Source organism: Melospiza georgiana, chromosome 6 (assembly GCF_028018845.1).
Source record: "Melospiza georgiana isolate bMelGeo1 chromosome 6, bMelGeo1.pri, whole genome shotgun sequence".
NCBI classification, from domain to species: Eukaryota; Metazoa; Chordata; class Aves; order Passeriformes; family Passerellidae; genus Melospiza; species Melospiza georgiana.
The window spans coordinates 22040852-22065011 of NC_080435.1; the positions used below are offsets into that span (position 1 = coordinate 22040852).

Genomic DNA, 24160 nt, shown 5'->3' on the forward strand with positions numbered 1-24160 from the left:
CCAAAAACCCCCCGCTGGAAAGATGGATCTGGAAGCTTTCCCTCCCTGTTGATGCAGCCGGGCTGGGTGAGGATTCCCAGGCAATAAACCCCTCCCAGAATTTAGGCTTTTACCGGGAAAATTCAGATTTTTAAATGTTATTTTTGATGTGGAAACACCCCTTGGGATGAATTTAACTTTCATGGGAATGACCCTGCGGATCAAACAGGGATTTTCAGGCTTTTGGGACATCGAAACTCGTTCGGACAAAACTTCCTTAATTTTATCTCTGCAACCTCCCAAAAAATTCCCCTTATGGAGACAGAGCTTTTCTTGGAAATGGATTCATGAAGTCAACTTTTCCAGGCCCTGTTCCCAGTTTTTCTTGTCCCTTCCCTCAAGGCTTTTATCACACGGGTGCTTTATCGGAGCTGTCAGATGAAAGGAGGGAAACTTGACGCTCCTGAGGTGTCAAATTTCCAGGATTGGATTAAAAATATTTGATTAACTTATCAAGGAAGCCCAGGGATGTTGGCTGATCCTTGTGGGAATGGAATTTGGCAGAACAGGACCTCAGGGTTCTTTTCTGACTTCAGGTCACGTTTTCCTACCTGCTGTGGGTGATTTTGGCTGGGATTAAGATATCATCCAAGGGAAAAAAACATGTGGAACCATCTTTTGTGGAAATTAAGGATATTAATAAGCAGCTACTGGAAATATCCTTCCAAACCCACCTGTTTATCCCAGACTTATTTCTGGATAACACTTTCAAATGGGTATTTTTCCATTTCTTCCGTGCAAATCCAAACACAATTTTCCCCTCTCCTCAAACCTTGTTTTAATATAAAATGTTAATTAAACATTTTCCAGCTTTTCCAGGTCTGTGGAAACCGTTCCAAAAGAAGCCTGGAAAATGTTTTTTTCCTTTTGGCAAGCCAAATCCCTTTTCTTTCCCATGGCACTGGGGGTTTGACCCCGTTATCAGCCACGCTGGGAACAAATTGCCCTTGATTTCTCCAGAATTATTTGGGATCATATGACTCCCATTTGTTCCACAACAACTCTCAGGTGATGGGGTCAGAGGTGCCTTTTCCATATCCCAGCACTTCTGGAACAGCTGGGTGACCTTGCCCACACTTCCAAAGTCTCCAGAAGGAGCAGAAATCATGGAGCTCTTCCCCTGCCCCATCCCTACTTGGGTTTTGGCAATGTGGAGTTCCAGGTGGAAAAGTGGAGCATTTTCCAAGCATGTTTTGAAAAATTTGGGTGATGGGACTGGAGCTTTCTCAGGAATACTCCTGTGTCATGAAAGGAGGAGCTAACCAGGTATTCCAGAGGAATTTGCTTTGATCCGCCTGGAAGAACCCGACATTTTCTGAATTTTTGGGGATATTGCCGAGGTCTGTATGTGCTTCTTAAACCACTTCCAACCTGGCCTCGGACACTTCCAGGTATGAAGCAACTGCAGCTTCTCTGGGCATCTCGCTTTGCAACCCTCACAGGGAAGGAAATATTCCCGATCTCCAACCTAAACCCGCCCTGTGGCCATGCCAAGCCTTTCCCCCTTTCCCTGTCGCTCCACGCCCTCCTCCAAAACCCCTCTCCAGCTCTCCCTGAACGCCTTACAGCCCGGAAACACGAAGGATATAATTCCTAGAGCAGCTACAGCTCGGAGAGAGCCCCGCGGGTAGCCAAAGAGCGATTATTGATTAAAAAATGCCATTAAATTGATGCGTGCTCCTGCCCCCCCCAACATGGCGGCACTGGGAGGAACCATCCCCCTCACGCCCGAGGGGGGGGAGCACCCCTCCCGCCCCTCCGCGTGGCTCCGCCCACTTCCGGTTTGCTCCGGAAGCCGGAAGCGGCGGCGACCGGAGGGTCGTGGCGGCGCTTTGGTGAGTCCGGGAGAGGGCCGGGAATGGGAATAACGGGAATAACGGCGGGATAACGGGGATAATGCCGCTGCTCCCGCCACGGAGTTCGCTGCAGCCCCGCAAGTGGGCAGCCTTTGGCGTCCAGTTCCTTGAGCGCCTGTGGATGCTTCCCAGACCCCACCCCAGGCTTTCCCACTGCCACCGTTCCCTCTTCTCCTTCTTAAACTCCATGAAAGTTCGCTGATACCCCCCTAAAAACCCAAATCAGGTGATTTCTGCCCCACACCTGCAGTGCGGGATTTAATTCCAAGTTTTTCCCTCGGACAGGTTCGTCTGGATCGTGGGTTGGGCAACCCTGAGCCTCAGCGTGGCTGTTGCGGCATTCCCGGTGAAATATCCTTGGGATGAGAGGTAGAGGAGCTTGGAGTGAATAGGACAGCGCAGGTGTGTTGTGTTTCCTTGGTTTTTAGGACATTTCCCACATTATTCCATCCCACCTCTTGGAATTTACACCACACGCGGGATACTTGCTAAAGATATCAGACAGCTGGGAATACTCGGGGTGAATCATGGATGTGGTGCAAGAAGTCCATAATTTCCCTGATCTTTTTGTTAATTACACTGAATTCCGTGGCAGGAAGGTGGAATGAGATGATCCTGAGGTCCTGCCCAGCCCTGTGGGCATGGTGGGATATGGTCAGATCCCAGTTTCCTTGGTGGGATGGGATGGAGCCTGGAATGAGGTGGATTCTGGAGTGGGATGAAGACATCCAGCTGGAATTTGCAAGCTGGGGCTGTGGGTGGAGTTTTCCTTGAAAAAACACCGTGAGACACAGAGAATTCCACCCAGATAGGCTTGGGAGAGGGGGAAAAGTCTTTTCCCAAGCAGGAGTTAGTGGGAATGGTTAATGGAACCCAGTGCAGCTGCTCCAGGGGCTTTAACCACCCTGGATTTCAGCTGGAAACCTGTTCCCAGTTGGATCTGGGAATTGATTTGCCTCTTTTCCCACATCCCAGCAATCTGGGAGGATGGACACGCTGAGGAACCGGACAGTGGAGGAGCTGCGGGAGCTGCAGGAGGATTCCCAGGAGATCGAGCGCTTGGCTTTGGAATCCCAGGAGGTTTGTGCCAGCAGGTGGCCCCGGGGTGTCCTTGTCCCCTTCCTGTGCTCACCATCCCAAATTCCCCAGGTGCAGGAGCTGCAGCTGGAAAGGGAGATGGCCCTGGCTGCCAACCGGAGCTTGGCCGAGCAGAACCTGAAGTTCCAGGCGCCGCTGGAGACGGGGCGCAGCGACCTCTCCAAGAAATACCAGGAGCTGCAGGAGCTGGCTGGGAGGTGCAGGGAGCAGAAGGAGAAGCTGGGTGAGCACTGGCATCTTGGCCCAGGAAGGATTCTGCTTCCTGGAAAACTGATATCCCTCTTTTTTCCAGCAGCCGGAGAGATGGAGGATGTTATTCCTCTCGGGTTTCCCTCCTTCCATCAGCAGTTCCTAAGCCCTTTCCTGTGGGCTCTTTGCTGGTTTTTCCATGGTTTCTGTTCTGTGATAGTGATTTTTCCTTGGTTTTTCTTTCCCTGCTTGTTTTTCCCCAGAGAAATTCTCGGCAGCCCTGCAGCCGCAGACTTTGCTGGATCTCCTCCAGGTGGAAAGCCAGAAGATTGAAGAGGAATCTGAGGTGAGCTTAGGCCTTAAATCCATTGGAAATTCCAGTGATTCATCCTCAGAAGACTTACAATTTAACCCAGTCCCTAAAATCATGGATTATCTTTGGAGTCTGCTGGGTTTTCTCCAGAGAACTTGGATCCATCCTTGTTTGTGTGTGGGAGAGACCTGAATCGGGATTTTAGGGAAGAGGAGCAGAGGGATGCAGGGCTGGAGTGCAGGGATGCAGGAATGAGCCCAAGGCTGTTCCTCTCTTGCAGAAAATGGCTGAGAAGTTCCTGGAGGGGGAGGTGCCCCTGGAGACATTCCTGGAGCAGTTTTCTGGGATGAGGAAGTTGTCCCACCTGCGCCGGGTCCGAGTGGAGAAGCTGCAGGAGATCGTGAGGAAGTCGGAGGGATCCCAGGAGCGCCCCAGGGACTCTCAGCCTCCTCGTCCTCCTCCTCCTCACGTTCCCACGGATCCACCAAAGCCCTTCCCATCGGGATCTCCGGCTTTCCCTCTTCCCTACAGCCCGGCTCCAGCCCTTCCTCCCGGCCCCTCTGCCCACGGAGCGCTTCCTCCCGCCCCTTTCCCGGGATCCCCGGGCACCGTGGGACACGTGGCTTCCTCCCAGCCCAGCTCCCAGCCCTCCTTTCCCTACCCTCTCACTCCAGCTCCCGGATATCCGGCGGCTTCCGCTGCTGACTCTGCGCCAGGCTATCCCAGATCCACCTCGGGAGGCTTTTCCTGGTCTCCATCCCGGGGCCCAGCACAGCCCTTGCCCTATCCTGCTCCCCAGCCCTCTCCTCCCCCTGCCGGACCGAGATACTCTCCCTACATCCCACCTGGACCAGGGAGACCGCAGTGTCCGTACCCCACTCAGCCCCCTCTCCCGAATTTCCCGATCCCAACGCAGGCTCCCTATCCCGGGCCTCCCCCACCCTTTGGATACCCCCCACCTCCGAACCCTCAGCGTCCTACCTGGCCTGGATACTAATCCAGGACTTCTGGGGAGCATCCTGTGCTGATTCCTCCTTTTTTTGGGGACTGAGGAAGAGGAGGGATTGCAGTGTTGCTCCTGGATCCGTCGGTGCAAAGGAATTACACGGGATAAGTCACGGCTCCGGAGGTCGGAGCGAGAGGCAGAGCCAGACCAGCAGAAATCCGGAGAGGAGAAACCTCCAGGGGAACCTTGGAGCACCTTCCAGTGCCTAGAGGGGCTCCAAAAGAACTGGACAAGGACTTGGAGTGATGGGATAACGGGGAATGGCTTCACGCTGTCAAAGGGTGGGTTTAGGTGGGATTTTGGGAAGAATTCTTCCCTGTGATGGTGATGAGACCCTGGAATGGATTTCCTAGGGAAGTCATGGCAGCTCCATCCCTGGAAATATCCAAGGCCATGTTGGACAGGACTTGGAGCAAGTGGAAAGGGATTGGAAGTGGCTGATCCCTAAGATCCCTTTTCACCCAAAGCATTCCAGGGCTGTCAGTGGGAGTTGGTGATTCCCACCCGGGCCTGGGCGGCCTCCAGTGTTCCCGACCTCCCGTGTGGTTTTTCAGGCTCCTCACATCTCCCTTCTCAGGAAACACTTGGAAACGGAGGGAAAGACAAACGATGGAAACGGGATTTGCTTTGCTCAGCACTTTATCCTTCAAATCCTGCCTGTATCCCTTTAAGTTATTTATAAGGAACGGTTACTAATGGACTAGGATGAGGGATTGATGGAAGCAATTCCATCCCTGGGATTAATTAGAGTAATAAAACTGGATGAATTAATTGCACTGTGGAGTCGTGGCCCTGGTTACTTTGGGAAGCAACGGAACATCCGGATAAGGATTGATCCCTTTATCCCTTCCTGGCATCCAACTTCCTAGGGATCTCATCACTGAAATCTTTCACCCCCTCCCAGAAACATCTTCAAGCCTGCTTCAATTCCTGCTTTTCTTGCATTTATCCCTGGGATAAAAACCAGGGAAAAAGGAGTTTCCCTGTCTCACTTTTCCCTTCTGACTGGGGGTTTGGAGTCACACTGGAATAATGGAAGGAAGAGGACAAGGTGTAATTAGTACAAAACCCCAATTTTATTACAGGTATTTGTTGTTAAATATCTCAGTCTCATTCTCAGTATGCCCACCCTTGCATCCCTATCCTTTATCCATCATCCCAGCTCATTGTCCTGGTTTGGAGAAGCTGGTGATCCCACTATTCCAAAGGGATAGTGGGAACCTCTTAAATTCCTATAAATAACTTTAAAAAAACCCAAACAAAAACCTCCTTTTCTCCCATGAGGAGGCTGGGAAGTGCTCCTGGGAGGATGCTGGAATGCTGGGATGCCTCCAAAGCTGAGGTGGGAGGTGGGATCAGCTCCTTTGGGAAGCAGGGAATCACACCCTGCGGGCGGAGTGCAGGTCATAGTCATTGTCCGAGGAGTTGTCCGGAGGGTTGGAACGCCGGCACGCTGCTTCCAGAGCTGTGGAGAGCACGGGTACCCCTCACTGGATGCACATCCATGGAAAAGGAACGGGGAGGAGCCACTTCCAGCACTGACCTGGGTAAGCAGAGAGCTGGGAGCTCTTTTTGGGGGGCTGAGCGTAGTCGTTGTCCCCTCCCTGTCCCCGAGGCCTCGGAGCGGAGCTGGAGCGGTGGAAGGACACTGGAGAAGACAGCAGGATTGGGATTTTGGGGTTGGAACACCAGCTTGGAGGGAGCAAACCCACCCGGGAAGGGGCTGAGTAAAACTGGTCCCTGCTCCAAGCCCGCATCCCCATGGTGAGTTATATTCCAAAAGGAAGTGAGATCCAGGGCCCTTGTGCCAGGATCCAGGGGGGAACAGCTCACCCAGACCCCAGATCCATCCCCAGGAACTCCAAACCCCATTCCCAGCTCCCCAGCCAGCAGCTCCTCACCCGTCTGGTTGAGTCCCGTGGGGCCGATCCACTGGCGCTGCTTCCTCTTGGAAACTGAGAGAGAGGGGGAATTGTGTCTCCAAGGATCTTCCCGACCCTTCCTCCAGCTGCCTCCCCCCTGCCAGCCCCATATGTCACCCCCAATAATCCCCCCCTTCCCAATAATCCCCCCCCCCCAGGATCCTCCACCTGCTCTTTTGTGTCCGCTTGGAGCTTAATCCCTCTTCCCGCTCCCACACTCCATGTGGGACAGGCTTGGGGACAATGGGGCAGGTCTGGGGATAATGGGACAGGGGGATCCGTCAGGCTGAGCAGCCAAATTCTGCCCCAAGGAGTTTAGGGAAGCATCCATGGAGCTGCCAGCCCTGAGCCAGCACGTGGGGATGGTGGAGCGGGAGAAGGAAGAAAAGAAGGATGAGGATCCCGAGGTTGTCCCCTACTTCTCTTCATCAGCTTCCGATAGGCAGGAGGGCCACAGATCAGGGAAAGGATGAGGAAAAGCAGCAGGGCCAGGCAGATGCTCACGACGGTTCCAGCAGATGTTCCCGTGGGAAGCGGCTTTGAGTCCTGGCCTGGAAAGAGCACGGGTGTCACTGGATGTGTCCAGCTGGAGGTTGGTGCTGAGATGTGAACATCCATTACCCCTCCAGGAACCCAAATCCCACGTGGATTTGGTCCCCCCCATCCCTGCCCATTCCATAGGAGTGGGAATTCCGGCTCCCAGCATGGATCACGTGGCTTACACACAACTCTGGTCCGGGAGCAGCTCCGGCTATTCCCAGGCTTGGGCTGGCAGAGGTGCAGGGGTTCAAGCCCACAGGTAACTCCTGTCGAGGGAGGCTCCCGGATTTCCGTGCTGGAGGTGAGATTCCCACAGCCCAGCTCCCGGCAGATCTGCCGGCCGTGCCTGTCTCGCTGCGCTGCTCTGGACTCACACAGATCCCACCACTGTCCCTCATGGAACACCTGGATGTCCCCTTCGCACGGCGTGGGGCCGGCTGCCAGCCTCCGCAGGGCCCGCGGCTGGGAATCTGGGAGAGAGAGCACATCCACAGGGAGAGGGGTTGGGTCCACAGGGAGGGGCCAGACCTGTGGGGAGGGGGTGAAATCCACGAGGAGAGGGAGGAGATCCATGGGTACAGGGAGATCAGGCCCATGGGAAAACAGGGGTCAGATCCATGGAGTGGGGTCAGAGCTACCAGGAGAAGGGAGTCAGATCCATGGAGATGGGTCAGACGTGTGGGAAGAAGAGCCAGAACCACAGGGAGAGAGGAGTCGGACCCACAGGCAGACAGGGATGATATCCACAGGGATACTGCTGTCACATTCTGCTCCTTCTCCCAGCAGCAGCCCCTGGCACAGGGATGCTCCCGGCATCACCCCTCATGCCACAGGGACTGAACCAATCCAGGCATGGAAGGGCTTTGAACTCTTCCCATGGGAAATGCAGCATGGAAGCCAGCTCTGCCAGCTGCCACAGCCCGTTAAACCCCCAAATCCCACGGGATTCCAAGCTGGGCAGATGGCAGGACTCACAAGGAGCCTGCTCTGAGCTTCATGGCTTGGCTCCCTGTGCCATGGAGCTGGCACGGAGCTGATTTCCAGGGAAACACTCATGGAAAACGACAGGGAGAGGCCTGTGGCTGGGAGATGCTCATGGCAAGGGAAAGATGCTCTGGCAGGGACATGCCTGTAGCAGGGAAGAGGCTCATGGAAAAGAAGGGGTATGCCTGTGGCAGGGAAGATATCCGGGGACATGCCCGAGGCAGGGAGATGATGGGAGCATGGAGATGCCCAAGGCATGGAAGGTGCTCAGGAAAATGCCCGAGGCATGGAAGTTGCTCGGCCTGGTGCCTGCCAGTGTTCCCCACCCCAGCTGGAATTTGGGATGCTGCCATGGCTGCTCTCCCTCCTCGGCACTGCCAGGAACCGAGATTTCCTGTTTTGCCTTCGCACCCCGGAGAGGAAGAGCAGGAGTGGGTGGATGGGGCCCATGGGGCCGGCTGGGATGGGGCTGGCTCTCGGTTCCGGGCCCCAAAATCCCCCCGGGGTATCCCACCGGGGCGGAGGAGCAGGGAATGGCGGGCGCCCCAGGCCCGTTCTCACCTGAGCAGGTGATGAAGGCGGGCGCTTTCCCCCGGGAGCTGCTCCTGTTGAAGCAGTCCAGCAGGGAGCGGCTCCCGCAGGATTCCACCGCCTCCCACCGCACCGGCAGGTGGATCCCTGGGTCCGGCTCGCCGTGGCTGCTCCCAGCAGTGCCGCAGCGCAATTCCTGGCAGATGAGGGTGACCAGATGTGTCCGGGAGCGCGGGATGCTCGCCACGGCCCCCCACAGCCCCCGCTTGTGCAGCTCCAGGAAGCCGGAGCAGCTGAAATTCCCGTCCACCAGCCGCAGCCTGGGGGGTCCTGGAGAGGGATTGGGGATGGAAGAGGAAGTGTTATGGATTGGGATGGCAATTTTCCCACTATTTAGCGGGAAGTTCCCAAAATTGAGGCTGTGGGTTCCTTGGGATGAGGCGCTCACCCGTGGGCTCCGGAGTGGTGGTCGGGGGTGTGGGTGGGGGCTTGGGAGTGGTTTTCACCGGCTCTGGAATGAGAAGAGAGGGGCCACGTGAACATGGATGATCCCTAGGGATTGAGGTGGTCGGGCTGGGGGTCCAGGCTCACCTCCACAGGCAACAATGACATGATTTGTGCAGTTTTCCAGCTCCCATTGGCATTCAGGCGGGGAACTGCACCTCCTGGCCAGACTCTGTAGCCCTTTCCCACCAGGAATGTTGAACTCCAAGGGCTCAGAGGTCCTGGGGCCGCACTCCAGCCTCTGGCAGATCCAATCCAGGTCGGCCACGCTCACGCTCTCCCAGCAAATCGGTCTCCACTGGTTTTCCCATTTCACCTCCAGTATCCCAGTGCAGCGGCAGCCTCCTCTGGTGAGTCTCAGGTCGGATTCTGTGGGAAAACACCAGGAAAACACCATCATTGGAAGCTTTCCTTCCTTTCCCAGCAGGTTTTCACCCTGGGAATGATGGAAAAGACCCTGGTGGGGGCCTTGGGAAGCAGCGCAAGGAATGGGAGCGTGGAGGGGTCGAGGGAATGTGGGGGCCTGAGCTGGGACCCCGAGACGCCGCTTCCGGATGATGCAACTCCAGCACTCGCCATGCTCACGGAGCTCTGGAGGCATTCCCAAAGGACTGCTCCCAAATTCTCACCTCCAGGGATCCAGGTGGCTCCTCCATGGTCAGGAATGGCTGCAAGAAAGAGCGGAAATGGGGCGTCAATCCCGCATCCCACCCTGCGGACCCGAGCCTGGGACAGCGGCTCCGCTGCTCACCCCATTCACGGTTATTTTGAGGAAAAGGCGGATTTTGTGGGAAAACTGGGATTTTTGAGGAAGAAAGGTGATTTGCTGCCTCCCCACTTGTCTGCTGGGGGATTTTTATGGCTGAGAAAAGACGAGGGCCCTGCAAGTTACCGCTAATCAGCCCCGCTCCTGGGTGGAATGTTCGGGAATGGTGCCATGAAGACGAAGGGAAGGGCGGGAGCTGTCAGGGAATGAGGATGTGGGGATACCTGGCTGCTCTCAGCACCACGGGCTCAATCTTGGGACCCTGGGGACCCCCAGGGTGATGTGGGCGGGGGTTTGGGGGTCACCAGGGCGCTTCCCACCCCAAGCCCCAAACTGTGCCTGGCTCAAGGTGCGGATCCCGCCCGGAGCGGGAGAACCGGGAGGGCTCTGCCACGGGATCTGCGCGGTGCACCGAGGTCAGGGTGCCCGGTACTCACCCCACATTCCCAGCAGGAGGCACAGGACGGGCAGCCGGGCTGCCATGGGCTCCACTGGTGCCATGGGGGCACGGGAGGCTCCGGAGGCTGCGCCGCCTCCGCTGCCCGGCCCGGAGCAGGCGAGGGAGGGGGCCCGGACAGGAACCGGCTGTTTTTCCTCCCTCTGTGGTTTTTTGACGTCACCCCTGGGCCCGTTTGAAGACTCTGTTGCCTCCCTGGGTCCCGCCAAGCACGAGAAGAAAGGGGTGAGAAAAGTGTGGGGCTCAGCCCCCACCAGATCCCCGGGGTCTCTGCAGCTCTGGGAAGGGAGGTAGTGAATATATCCAGTGCCGAGGGAGATCTGGGGGTCCCCGAGCCCCCCAGGGTTACAGAGGAGTTGATGCCCATCCTGGCATCCCCCAAAACCCTGTGATTACCCCCAGGAATGGGATGGGGGAAGGTTTTATGCAGGCACATCCCAGGCTCTGGCATTCCAGGGACACCCTACACCCCTGCAAGGGCACGTGGGGCACCAGCGGTGCTGGACCCGGCCAGGGCAGAGGCGTTAATTGATTGTGCCCTAATTAAATGCTCTGAATCCAGGTCAGGCATGCTAATGAGGCAGCTGTTTTCCATTGACTCCGTGGATTCCTGCTGGAAGGGGAGATGGATGGAACTTCCAATCCCATCCTGCTCCAGCACCCGTGGATGCTCCAGTCCCCAGCCCTGGAGCGGGATCTCGGCATCTGGGTGCTGCCTGTAGCACCCAGATGCTGAGATCCCATCCCTGTTATCCCAGGGATTCTGCTGATCCTGATGGGAACAGGCCCTGTTGGAATATCCCACGTGGGGGTCCTAGACCTGCCCACCACCCACTTTGGCTTTGAAAATTCCCTGCAAAAGGGGTGCAATTCCCATGCCTGCTCCCAGGATTCAGTGGAGGGTCTGCAAGCTGCAATCCCCCAAAATCAACCTGAAATTTGGGATTCCCCTCAAACATCCCAGGACTCTGTGCCTCTGGAAAAGATCCTGTTATCCAGGGGTGTGTGACCCTCATGGATATGGGGTGCTTGGGGCCCAGCCCTCCCCTCAGAGCCGTGACTGCCTCTGGAGGCCATGAGATCCCAGGGGGAGGATTTGGCTTCGGATGGAGCCTCCGCCTTGCCTCGGGCGCTGCGAGTCAGCTCAGCATCCTGAGCGTGCCGTGGCAGCTCGGGATGATTGGAATCCCTTCCCGGGGGGGGTTTGGGGGGCGCTGGGAGGTGCTGACAACGCTGCCAGCCGTGAGGAGCCTTTCAAAAAGCAGGAGCTGCCTTTGGAGCGAGCGGGAAGGGGCTTGTCGGCTGCCGGCACGCTGCTGGGATCATAATGATGAGGAAAAGGGGGATTTTCGGGGCGGGAGCAGCTCGGAGGAATGGTTGGCGCTGATGAGGCTGTGAGGGGGTGGAGGTGACACCTTGGCTGGGTTTTCAGCTCCAAGGGCACTGGTGCCCTCAGGATGTGGGTATCCCCAGGGAATTGGTGCCCCCCAGGGCTTTGGAACCTTCCAGGGCTTTGTTATCCCCAGGGGATTGCTGCCCTCCCTGGAATCAGCACCCTCAGCACGCTGCTGCTCCTCTGCACATCGGGATCCCACCCAGTGCATCCACACCCTGAATTTTGGGACCCCTCCAGGGCATCAGGACCCCCGCAATTCATCGATCCCTCCAGGCTTTTCCATGCCCCAATCCCAGCGATCCCGGCACCATCACCTCCCTCCCAGCCCCCCGGCACCCGAAGCAGGGCTGGGGCACCCCCCGTGCCCGCTGCGCTCGCAGCCCGCGCCTCGCCGTGCCCTTTGTCGGGGTTTTGCTGCTATTTTGGGATTTCCTCCGTTGTTGCGGCTCCTTTGTGCGGGGCCTCTCGCTCACAAACAGCTGGAGGATGTGGGGGGGCCCACATTTTCCACTTGGGGTGCAGCTGAACCCCGACCTGCTCCTCGGGGAGGCAGAAATCCGATGGCAGGGCTGGGGCGGGAGCAGCCGGCTTGGGATGGGATGGGATGGGATGGGATGGGATGGGATGGGATGGGATGGGATGGACGGCAGGGAAGGGGCAGAGGGGTCCCAGTCCCGGGGTGATGGGTGGGTGTGTGCCCCCTCTCAGCTGGGAGCACCCCAAATCCCAAAGCTAGGATGATGCTTGGCTCCAGGAAGCTGCTTGTCTCCAGTTTCTTGCTGGGATATGGATGGATTGGGAGGTACTGAAGGGCACCATCCCATGGGTTTGGGGTGGCACCTCAGTGGCTTCCTTTCCAGCATCTCTGGAGCCTTTCTGGACAGGATTTATGGGCAGCATGTTCCCAGGATGGGGACTGTCCCAGAAGGGTGTAGGCAAGCTCTGGGAGGACACATGGGACTTCCATGTCTGCCCTTCCTGCAGTTTAATTTCCACCCCTGGTGCCATAGAGATGGATCAGGGCCCTGCCTCCCCCTTCCCTGCTCCTGTGGGCTGGGAGTGGGGTATTTGGCCATTTCTGCGTCACTTAGTGAATGAGTGGGAGCACTTGGTGGTCCTGCCTCACTGTGGGGCTGGTGACACCCCTATGGACAAGGCACACGGTGGGAAAAGCTTTTAATGGCAGCACAGAGGAGATGGCTGGAGAATTCTGGAGGAGAAAGCTGGAGAATTCCAGGAGATTCGGCCTCTGGAGTGGTGGGGCAGGCTCAGTAGGCAGAGTCCTGGATGTCGTCGTAGTCGCTGCCCTCGGAAAAGTCGGGATCCTCCCCGTGTTCCCCCGAGGGACAGGATGGATCTGACCAGCCTGCAGAGACAGAGCCTGTCAGGAGGATTTGGGCACGCCTGGAGATCCCTATGTGCCCCACCAGCAGCGCAGAATCCTCACCTGGATGTGGGAAGGGGTCTCCGGGGGGCTCCCTCTCCTGCACGTTCTCGTACCACTCCCCCGAGGAGGTGCTGGAGCTGCCGTCGGGATCGGGATCTGCCGGAGCCGCAGGTGCCCAGGGCTGGGAGGGCGCTGGGGCGGGCGCTGCCGGGGGAGCTGGGGGCGCTGGGAGGAGCAGAGTCACTGGCTGGCACTGCCCAGCCCTGCTCCCACTCCCTGGGGTCCCGTTCCCTCACTGAGGCTGAACCCATCCATCTTCCCATCCCTGGGGTCCCTCTATCCCTGCTCCCATCCCTGCTCCTCTGCTTGGGGTCCCTGAACCCTCATTCCTTCCCCATCCCTGGGGTCTCTGCATCCCTTTATCCCATCCTTGGTGTCTCCCCATCCCTGCTCCCATCCCTGCTCCCACACTTCCCACCTGTGCTGTAGCCATGGACAGCGGGGGGAATGCTGCCATTCCAATAGGGCTCCGTGGATGAGGATGAGCTGGAGGAGCTGCGGAGTGGGGGGCCCGGCCTGGCCGGCTCTGTGGGAACAGGGGCATCAAATGTGGGAACAAAGAGATTGGAAAAGGGCATGGCCACCCTTCAATCCATGGGATAGACCCTCCTTGTGCCATACCATCCGCAGGGAATGGCTCCATCCTCTCCTGGCTGGGTCTCGGATGGAGGAGATCCTCCCTGGGATGCCGGCGCAGGGAGTCTGTGGGAAGGGCAGAGGGGTGGGAACATCCTGGGTGACAGGGATCCCGGGACAGGGCCTCAGGGATCCCAGAGAAAGCGGGATGCTCACTGTAGAAGGTGGACAGGGCGATGGGAGGCTTGCTGCTGAACTCATAATATTCCGAGTCGGAATCAGAATCCTTGGAAATGGCTTTGACCAGACAGTCTGGGGGGTGACAAGGGGATGTGGCATCTGTCACAAGCCGGCACCTCTGGCCCCACAGCCCCTGGGAGGACCTGCCAGACCCACCTGATCCTTTGGGAAGGCTGGTGGGAGCCTGCCTGTAGTCGTTGGGGATCCCGGAGGGTGCGTTGGGGCTCTGGGAGCTGTGGGTCACCAGGACTGGCATGGGAGTTCCCAAGGAGGACATGGCTGTGGGGACAAGGGGATGCACACACTCCATGGCTCAGCTGAGCCCAAAAAGTGAGGATTGTGTCCCAGTTCCATGTCCAAATCCAGAATTCCTTACCACTCCTCTTCCTCAGCCTCAGCAGGGCAGCGGAAAAGGCCAGCACGGAGAGCAGGAGCAGCGCGGCCAGCACCAGGCACAGGACAAAGAGGAGACTGTCCACCGGTGGTGTCCCCAGGGTCGGGGTCCCCTCCTCAGCTGGGACAGAGAACAGACACAGCTCATCCCACACGAATCTTACCTCCTGGGAATTGTACCCTGATCCCACGGAATGGCCGAGGTCTTGGACACTCACCCTGCAGGACAGTGACATTCCTGGGCGTCACCTCAGCCACTGTGGGTGTTGGTATCTCCAAACCCTGGGAGCCTGGAAAGAGCAGGGACGGAAATCAGATGCTTGGGAGAGAGCCGGGCCCAGGCCGTGCCTCAGATCCCATCGGGAAGGATGCGGTACCGTTGCAGATGACCCCGGCAGCCCCGGATTGGTAACAGGGCGCGGATTTGTTGAAGGTCCAGCGGCACTGTTCCAGCGAGGGCTGCAGGCTCTCGCACATGTACGTCATCTTCCCGGGGAGCGTGTGTGGGAAGGCCGGCCGCTGGAGCACATCCCCGCATCCCAGCGACCGGCACAGCACCGTGGCCTCCGTGTCGTACCAGGTGCTGTTACACACCGTGCTCCAGGTGCCTCGGAAAAACACCTCCACCCTGCCGGCACACGCATCCCGGCCTCCGGAGAGCCGCCACTCCTGGTGCTCTGCGGGAAGAGCGCGGCGGTGAGGATGCGCCATGCACATCCCCAGCTCTGGAATGTTCCAAACCCACCTGAGCAAACCACGCCGGCGTCCTCCTTGTGGCTGCAGTCATGCTCCGTCGTGGTGGCCGGGCATTCCCAGAGGTGCCTCTCGTGTCCCTGGCATCCCACGTCATCCCGCAGGATGGGGCCGTGCCCGCGGCCGAAGGCGGCGTTGCCGGGGGCTCTCGTGGCGCGGCCGCACCGCAGCTGGCGGCACACCACGTCGGCGTCGGCAATGTCCCAGCCATCGTCACACACCGTGCCCCATGTCCCCTCCTGCTCCAGCTCCACACGGCCCTCGCAGCGGCCCCGGCCACCCGCCAGCCGCAGCGCTCTGGGAGCTGCGAGATACACCGGGAAGGGTGAGCTGGTGTCATCCCAGAATCCCGAAAAGTGGATGTAGGGATGTCCCTCACCCTCCCACACTCACCTGGAGTCACCGAGGTGTTCCCTGCCGGAGTGCTGGGAGGTTCCGTCGTTTCTGTGGGGACTGTGGGGAGAAAGGACACAGGGATGAGGAACTGAGTCCCCCAGGATTCCCAGTTTGGAAGGGTGCATCCCAAACCCACCAAAATGTGCCCAAGAGGATTCTCCCAGCTGTGAGTGGCACAGCGGGAATGCCCCCGGGCTCTGGCAAAATGGTCATGGAGCTGCTGCATCCCAAAAATCAATCCCTGTGTGCCCCAGGAAGTTTCTCAGGGCTAAATCCTGGTGTGGGATCTGCTGGGAGAATTTGGCCTTAAATATGGGAATACTGGGACACGACTCAGCGGTGGAAGAGCTGAAATTTGGGACGCCATCCTGCATCCGTGTTGTTCCCGCCTTCCGGTTCATCCTTGCAGACACAGAGGGGCTGGACCTGTCCGTACCCACCTGCCTACACCCATTCCAGAGCCACAGGTGAGTGGGTGATCCAGTTATCCCTAAAAATGCCCCATTTGGCTCCTCCAGGGGGAAGGACTCAGCCCCAGAAGTGAGGCATCCACTTGGGTGGGGGGGGATCCACTGGGGCTGCTTGGGTGGGAATCCTGGGGAGAGCCACCAGAGCTGGTGCAGTGTGGATTGGGGTTACAATGTTCAAGGAAAAGGCCTGGGGTGAGGGGAGAAGGTGGGAATGAGCTGCTCCAGGTGGGGACGGAGGTGTGACGAGGGCGGAAATGGGGTGATGGGGTGATGGGGCCATTTCCTGATCAATTGGAGGCCTCGAAGCAGCTCCTGGCAGACATTTTGGCAGCCGAACAATCCCAAATCCTGCCAGGGTGGGGAGGACAGGTGGCATCACATCCCAAAACCATCCAGGGGGACATGAGAGACAGGATGGGCTTCAGGCCCTGAGTGTCACCCTGTTCCCAGAGGGATTGTAGGTGGAATGGCTCTGAGAGCACCTTTAGGGGCTTGGGGTCCTCTTCTAGGGGTTCCCAGGGTGCTTTTTGGGGGATCCAAGGGGACCTTAACATTTAGGAGAATCCCCAAGCCTTAGGACATCCTTTCAGGGCATCCCTTTCCCTCTGAGTGTGTTGAGGGGCAGCATCCTCCACCACTGACACCCCTGTTGGGGACCCCCCAGGGCCCCCAGTGCTCCCCCTCCCAGACAGGTAGCAGGTCCCCGACCCCCAAATCTGTGGCTCCACCACCCCAAGGTCCCAAGAGAGCGACAGCAAGGGCCAGGATGGGGACAGTGACGTACCTCGTGCAGGTGCCACGGCAGAGAGAGCCACCAAGAGCAGGCAGAGCCCCCCCATGCCATCAGCGGGGCATCCCCATGGGATTCAGGTCTCTGGGATTCAGGGGTCCCCCTCTCAGCAGCCTGGGGACGTGGCTCGGCCGTGCCCCTGCGCTCCGGCAGCTCCGGGACTGTGGCGGTGGGCAGGAAGCCGACTCAGTGCTCTGGGGTGGAGGAGGTGATGGGGTGGCTCCATCCTGCCCTGGCGGGGAGGAAGCAGGGTTTTGGGGAGCCCAGAGACCCTCCGGGGCACAGGGGCCTCGTGGGTCTGCTGCTCCCAGCCCGGGGGACACAGATCTGGTGGAGCCATCGTGATCTGCAGCTCGTTTGTGCCTCTGGGTCGTGGATTTGGGGTGGCGGCACAGGGGGCTCAGGGCTCCCTGAGGTGTGGGACATCTGTGGGGTGATGAAGAGCCAGGAATTCCCCTCTCCTCCCTGTTTTTTGGAGTCAGTGTTACCTGCAGCTCCACATCCTGAGCGTCTTCCAGCACATGCAGGATCACCTCAGAACCCTCCAGGAATATTAGGCGAGGGTAAGGCTGGAATTTCCATGGATGGGAGGTGGGGCATCCCAGGAGACATTGATCCCCACCGTGGGTGAGGGCTGGGATCCAGCTGGACACCTGGGGGCCCAGGATGCTGGGAAGGGGGGGGCAGGACTCCAGTCACCCTGTCTCAGCAGGGTTTTGGGAAGTTTGGGGAAGCTGGGAGCAGGATGACGGGGTGGGGGATCTCCTGCTGTTACCCAGGGTGTCTTGGGATTGCTGGGACTTATTGGGAAGCTGGAAGAGTGGGAATCCCCGTGGCCACTAATACAGGGAGGTGCTGAGGGGACATTTGGGAATGTTGGGAACATGCAGTACCAGGCTGGTGTTAGGGTTGGAAAGGTGGAGGAGGAAGATGGCAGGAGAGGGAGGAAGGAGATCCCTTATCCCAAGGTGACCCCAGCTGGGCCACAGCCAGGCCCAGCCCTGGATCCAATCCCGTGACCAGCTCCCACATGGAGCCAAGGTCAAGGGCATGTGCCCATTCCCAGGAGCCTGGCACTGCCATGGGGGCAGGGTGGGACCCGCTGTCGGGATCACAAGAGAGGGCACAGAGAAGAATCCCAATTGTTTTTTTAAATACTTTATTTTTGTAACAACGTCAGAATTAAAAATTTTCCATAAATACCAGCCCCTGGCAGCCCCTTCCCGGGCGTTCCCGATAAAAAATGTGTACAAAACGGATGCGTGGCCGGGGTGAAGGTGGGGGGATACGGGATCCTCCCCGGGATCAGACCACAGGAATCATCACCACCATCATCATCACCACTATGAACACCATGTCGCAATGAGACCCAAAGCAGTAAGAGCATCCCAAATTCCTCCCCGGTGCCGCCGGGATCCAGCCCCTATAAGGACAGGGCTGGGAGATCCCCCCTCACCTCTGTGGGCACCTCGGGGTGGTCCCAGGAGGCCACCAGGGGTCCCCGGCCCATCCCGCTGGGAAGGGGGTCGGTGTCCCCCCAGCACGGCATGGAGAGGAGGTCGGGCCCTTACTGGTTTGCCCGGGAATTGGGGGGTCCGGGAGTCGCCCCTCGGGGTCAGGAGCTGCCGCGGATCCTCTCCATGTAGCTCCGGAGCTCCTCGGGATCCCGCAGCCCCATGTCCTCGCACACCCAGCGGATGTCGTCCTCGCTGGCCACCAGGATGGACTGCACGTGGGGGGCGGCCGGGGGGGGCTCCTCGGGGACACGGGGGGGCCCGAAGGTGACAAACTCCACCCGCTTCCTGCGGCCGCCCCCCGGGGCCGAGCCCTCCTTGCGGGGCGGCGGGGCCGGGGAGCCGGGGGGAGCCCCATCCTCGCCGGAGCCCGGGGGGCCCCCGCAGCCGCAGGGGGGGCCCGGGGATGCCGGGGGCTCCGGCTGCCGGCGATCCGGCTGCGGCCGGTCCAGCTGCTGCCGATCCAGCTGCCGGCTCAGCTCCTCCTGGTCGGTGCCCAGCCAGACCCAGTTGTGGGGCTGTGGGGCCGAGGGGGCCCCGCCCGGCTCGGGCAGCTCCTTCTGCTGGTAGCGGAGCACGAAGAAGATGCAGTTGACGAGGAAGATGAAGATGGCGAGGCAGAAGACTCCCAGGAGCACGTACATCCCGATTTCCAGGTCTGTCACCCGCTCCGGAGCCTTCACTATCTCCTCCTCATCTTCCTCCTCCTCTTCCGTGCCGGCACGGTTGCGTCCGTAGCCTTCCTCCTCGTCCTCCTCCTCCGAGGAAGACCCCTGGAGCTTGGTGGCGGCTGGCCCCACGCCCGCGGGGTCCCTCTGTCCCACGGTCACCGCTTCCCCGGACATGGCGCCCTCGGCCCGCGGGAAGGGCCGGGGGCTCCCGGGAGAGGGGACCCCCACCTCGAGCCAGGCCGTGCCCGTGGCCAGGGCGGCCGCGCGGTGCCGGCCACGCCGGCACGGATCCGGGGGGTGCAGGCTGAGCTGGAGCAGGGCCCCCCGGCCCGGCCCCTCGGCCACCACCCACGGGTGGGCAGCGGGGACCCCAGGGGAGCCCCTGACGGTGGCGACGGCGCGGTCGAGGGACGTCACGGTCAAGGCCACGTCGTGCCACCCGTACAGCTCCAGTGGGGCCAGCGTGTGGTCGGAGAAGGACAGCCAGATGGACAGGGTCGCTTCCTGGCGGGATGACAAGCGGGATGGCAGAGGTTTGGGGGACACTGGGGAGGCTGGGGTCACCCCCAACCCGTCTCACCTGCTTGAGGGCCCGTAGCGTGGGTGTCCCCAGGACGGTGGCGGTGATCACGCCAGGATGATCCGGCTCTGTCCGCAGGGACAAGGAGAGCCCAGCCACCACCTGGGCACGGAGCTCTGTCACCGTCACCTTCTCCTCAGAAACCACCAGCGTCTGCTCCCCCAGGATGGAGTCGGAGAGCGGGGAGCGCACCTGGAAGCACCTTGTGAGTCCTCCAACATTCCTCACGGCCACTGTTTCCTCTTCCCATCCTGTGCCAACTCCTCTGTCCCCTCCCTCCCTGTATCCTGCCCAGCTCCCACTGGGATCATTTCCAGTCCTGCAGCTCCATCCCTGCAATCCTCCCACACCCCCAAATCTTCCCAGGATCCCACAAACATCCCCCATTTACCTCCACGGAGGTGACTCCAGGCTCCTGGCCCATCACCACGGCCCCTGCTTCCAGTGAGGCCACGCGGGGGTCCTGGACACGGGTCCGGGCAGCCACCAGGTGGGTGACATCCAGGAGCCACTCGGGGCCGGGCAGGTAGGACAGGTGACGGCCACCATCCAGGGGGTGGGCCACAAAGTGTGCCAGGACACGGAGCGCCGTGCGCTGGAACTGGGGCCGGCAGCCCCGCGCCCGCCGCTCCGGCTCCTCTGCAGCGTCCTCGGACTCCACCATGGCACTGGGGACAGGGGACAGGGACAGGGTGAGGAGAGTCCCAGGATGGGGTGACAAGGGGTTCCCCAAGGACAGGGGAATAGGGATTGCAGGACAGGGTGACAGAGATTCCACAACAGGGTGACGAGAATCCCGGGACACAGGAGTGTGTTGGGGCTCACTGATGCATCCCCACACGTCAGGTCCCAGCCCCATCCTGTCTCCCCCTTTTCCCACCATCCCATTCTGTAGGCCTCACCTGTCAGGCCCCCCGGGCACTTTCCAGCCACGGAGCTGCTCCAGGATGGGATCTCCCAGCTGGACACGGAGTGGGAGCAGCGGAGCCCAGACGGAGAAGCTCAGCTCCGCCCGCAGCCGGCGCACCCAGAAATCCACGCGGGCCCCCCGCGCCCCTCGGCTCTCCTTGCCCCCCACAAACACCAGGTCGCAGGAATCCGACACCTGCAAGGGCACGTGGAATGCCATGGGAATGTCCCAGGGTGAGGCGGGATAACGAGGGGATAGCAGGACTCACCTGCAGCACCTGCTTGTCAGCGGATTCGCATCCGACGGGATCCGTGAGCTCGGACACGGCACCCCCTGCTTCCACAGCCACCAGTTTGACCGGGATAACGCGGGGCACCCCGGTCAGCGGCGCCGTGTTCAGGATCTCCAGCTCCTGGAAGCACAGCGGGATGAGGGGGCGCTTCCCGCGGGATGGAGGGCTGGAATGGGATGGGGACACCCACCTGCACCAGCGGGACGAGGGCACGGATGTCCCGCTCTGACACCTGGATTTCCCAGACCAGTTTGTCCTTCTGTGCCTCGGGATCCTGGCCGGGATACTCCACCTGCCACGTGAGGGGCCGCGCCGGTGCCAGCCCCGCTGTCCCGTTTTCCACAGCCACATCCAGGTGCAGGAACTCGGCCGGCTCGGACACCCTGCGGCACCGCACCGGGATCAGGATGGAACAACCCACAATTCCCACTGGGAGGGGGGATTGGGATATTCCCTACCTGGAGCTGTCAGGGATAGCAGGAATGTCACCGAGCCGCCGGCATATCACCACGGCCGTGGAGTGCTTGGGACCACGGGAACGCTCCAGGTGCACGCTCCAGGTGCTGGGAATTGTGGGGCGGGCGGAGACCACCTGCAGGCCCTTCTTGGCCTTGATCCTGTGGGGCATGTGGTGTCACACAGTGTCAGATGGTGTCACACAATGCCCCAAAATGTCACACAGTGTTAAAACAGTGTCACACAGTGTTAAAACAGCGTCGTGCAGTGTCAGATGGTGTCCCACAGAGTCACCCACAATCACTCGGTGTCACCCACAATCACTCGCTGTCACTCGCTGTCACACAGTGTCACTCACAGTCACACAGTGTCACACAATGTCACACAGTATCAGATGGTGCCACACAATGTCACAGTCACACTGTCACACAATGTCACTCAGTGCACATGGTATCAGATGTTCGCATACTGCCACAAATTGCCACACAATGTCACAGACTGTCACACAGTGTCGCTCACTGTCACAGTGTGTCGCTCACTGTCACAGTGTGTCGCTCACTGTCACAGCGTGTCACTCACAGTCACACACTGTCACACACTTTCACATAGTGTCACATAATGTCCCACAGTGTCCCGGTGTCCCCGTTGTCCCCGCTGTCACCTCAGGGTCAGGCTGTCGGCGGTGAAGTTGTGGTGCAGGGCGATGGTGGCCGTGAAGCGCTGCCCGGGCCGCAGGGGGACGTTGGGGACACGCAGCAGCACCTTCTCGTCCAGCCGCACCTCCTGCCGCCGCTCCGGCTCTCCCGCCCGCAGCTCCAGCATTGCCAGGAATCTGGGAGCCTCCCGCTCCCGAGCCCCGCACTCCCCCACGCTGTAGTGCAGCTCAGCCGGCTCCGGGCGCTCCGGAGGCTCCGCGGGGTCAGAATCTCGCCGGCGGCTCCGGTGGGAATGGAGGGATCCCAGGGAGAACCAGCGTGGAGGGATCTCCAGCTCCACCACGCACACGCCTAGTGGGGCCTGCAGGGGAGTCCTGGGATTAGGCTGGGGGGGAGCCGTGGGTCCCCAGGGTCCCCAGGGTGGCACTGACCTGCAGGCGGCATGTCCCCCGGGCCACCCGCCCGCGGTGGTGAGCGTGGAGGGTGGCACAGGGGAGATCCCGAGCTCTAGAGTGATCCCAATCCCTTGAAGAATCCCAATTCCCAGGGTGGTCCTGCTGCTGATGGTGGTCCTGGTCCTTGAGGTGGTCCCAGTACTTGGGGTGATCGTGGGTCCCAGGGTGGTGCTGGTCTTTGGGGTGATCCCGGACTCCGTGGTGGTCCTGCTGCTCGGGGTGGTCCTGGTCCCTGGGGTGGTCATGATCCCCAGGGTGATCCCAGTTCCTGGGGTGATCCTGGACCCCAGGGTGGTCCTGCTCCCTGGGATGATCCCAGGCCCTGGGGTGACCCTGACCCCCAGGGTGGTCCCGGACGTCAGGGTGATCCCAGAGCCCAGGATGGTCCCAGTCCTTGGGATGATTCCGGGCCCCGGCATGATCCCGCTTCCCAGGCATCCAGTCGGGCCCATACAGATGGAAGAGGACACGGGCCACGGGCTCAGCAGGGGACACAGAGCTCTCCAGGGACACGGCACGGATGGCCCAAGCTGAGCTGGGGGCGCTCTCCGTGGACAGCTCCTGTAAGGACACCAGGATGGTGGTGGGGCCCGGGACACCCAGGAGTGGCCCCGGGGACACAGGACCCTTGGTTACCTGGCGGATGCTGAACGGGGGGTAGGTGGCCTGGAACAGGGGCTGGGATCCGGCACGGAGCAGCAGGAATGCCTCGGAGCGGGTGTGCAGGGAAGAGTTGGGGGCCACGTCCTGATCCACCCTCTGCAGCCGGTAGGACTCGGGCACCCCAAGGACCTCCAGCTCCACCGGCAGGAACACGGGATCCGGGGGCTCCCCGTCGCCCCTCACTGCAGGGACAAGGACGTGTCACGTCCCGCAGGGACACAGTGGGAATGGGGTGTGCAGCTGGGGGTCTTTGTGCCCACCTTTGTGGCAGCACACAGAGTGACCCCCTGCCTGGGCCACCACATTCTGAGGTCACCCCTGCCATGGTTGCCCCATCCCGGGGTTATCCCATCCCTGCATCAGGACTGGGGGGCCCCTCGCTTCCACCAGTCCTAGCTGTTCCCTGTGGGAATGCATTCCCCACTGGGGAGAGGGTTGGAACCGTGTCCTGCAGGGTGGGATCCAGGCTCAAGGTGCCCTGATCAAAGGGATCCCTCACCACACGGAGCAGACCCCACCTGGATGCCCGGGCAGGGCTTCCTCACGGCCGGGAATTGATCCCACCGAGGGGATCAGGCGTGCGGGAGAGAGGCCAGGCAGATCCCGGGTTCCGGGGGAAAGGGGAGCCCCTCGGGCAGCGGGTTCCCGTGGGGACCGGGAGGAGATTCCCCCCTCGAGATCCCAGCGGATCCAGCGTTCCCCGGGTGATCCCCTCGGGATCCCAGGCGGCGGAGGGGGCACGGATCCCCGCGGATGGGGGACGCGGATCCCGGGGAACGCGGGGAAGGAGGAGGAGGGGGTGAGGTCGCCCCGGCTCCCTGGATCCCGGCGGAACGGAGGGACCCGAACGTGGGGAAAAGGGGAGAACCGACCCGGCTTGCGGGTCCACGCGGGAGCGGATCCGGGCAGGACGGCGGGAGGGGCGCGGAGCGGGGTCGGAATCGGTGCCCGGTGCTGTTCCCGGTGCCAGCTGCCGTTCCCGATGCCTTTCCCGGTGCCGTTCCCACTTACCCGGGGCGCAGAGCAGGGCGGCGGCCAGCAGCGCCAGCCGGGGCGCCGAGGCCATGGCCAGCGGGGGCTCGGTCCGTGCGCCGGTGCCGCCGGTGCCGGTGCCGCCGGTGCCTCCTGCCGCTCCGCCGGTGCCTCCCGTCCCTCCGCCCCCGCGCCGAGACAATGGGGCCGGGGCGGGACCGGCACCGGCGCCGCCTCGTCCCGCCGGGTCCTAAAGCCCGGCCGTGCCCGGTGCTCCGGCTCCTGCTCCACAGCCCGAGCCACATCCCATCTCATCCCACTCCCC

At 60.6% G+C, this 24160-nt stretch overlaps 4 protein-coding genes across 4 annotated transcripts; 1 reads left to right on the top strand and 3 right to left on the bottom strand.

Moving 5' to 3' along the window:
- Window positions 1–1828: 1828 nt before the first annotated feature.
- On the top strand, window positions 1829–5277 carry VPS37C (VPS37C subunit of ESCRT-I). Its single transcript, XM_058026475.1, has 6 exons — window positions 1829–1874; window positions 2181–2297; window positions 2871–2975; window positions 3045–3216; window positions 3446–3528; window positions 3776–5277. The coding sequence occupies exons 3-6, from the start codon at window positions 2883–2885 to the stop codon at window positions 4490–4492; spliced, it is 1065 nt and encodes a 354-aa protein (XP_057882458.1). The 5' UTR covers window positions 1829–1874; window positions 2181–2297; window positions 2871–2882; the 3' UTR covers window positions 4493–5277.
- A 603-nt stretch (window positions 5278–5880) lies between these two features.
- Window positions 5881–10231, bottom strand: CD5 (CD5 molecule). The gene is made up of 10 exons (XM_058027079.1): window positions 10186–10231; window positions 9612–9650; window positions 9070–9351; window positions 8927–8989; window positions 8509–8808; window positions 7146–7433; window positions 6843–6974; window positions 6403–6456; window positions 6045–6149; window positions 5881–5966 (listed from the first exon to the last, which is right to left on the bottom strand). The coding sequence occupies exons 1-10, from the start codon at window positions 10229–10231 to the stop codon at window positions 5881–5883; spliced, it is 1395 nt and encodes a 464-aa protein (XP_057883062.1).
- Window positions 10232–12869: 2638 nt separating this feature from the next.
- Window positions 12870–16715, bottom strand: CD6 (CD6 molecule). The gene is given in 13 exon segments (XM_058026669.1): window positions 12870–12967; window positions 13049–13213; window positions 13467–13574; window positions 13670–13750; window positions 13841–13936; window positions 14021–14143; window positions 14241–14378; window positions 14476–14547; window positions 14635–14938; window positions 14941–15314; window positions 15404–15463; window positions 15735–15808; window positions 16657–16715. Coding segments are annotated over 13 exon segments (1752 nt in total).
- Window positions 16716–17847: 1132 nt separating this feature from the next.
- Window positions 17848–24140, bottom strand: TMEM132A (transmembrane protein 132A). Its single transcript, XM_058026218.1, is given in 12 exon segments — window positions 17848–19355; window positions 19432–19623; window positions 19823–20099; window positions 20334–20536; window positions 20610–20753; window positions 20824–21016; window positions 21092–21250; window positions 21751–22106; window positions 22177–22761; window positions 22837–23045; window positions 23875–23932; window positions 23934–24140. Coding segments are annotated over 12 exon segments (3657 nt in total). The 3' UTR covers window positions 17848–18281.
- Between the last annotated feature and the right edge of the window lie 20 nt (window positions 24141–24160).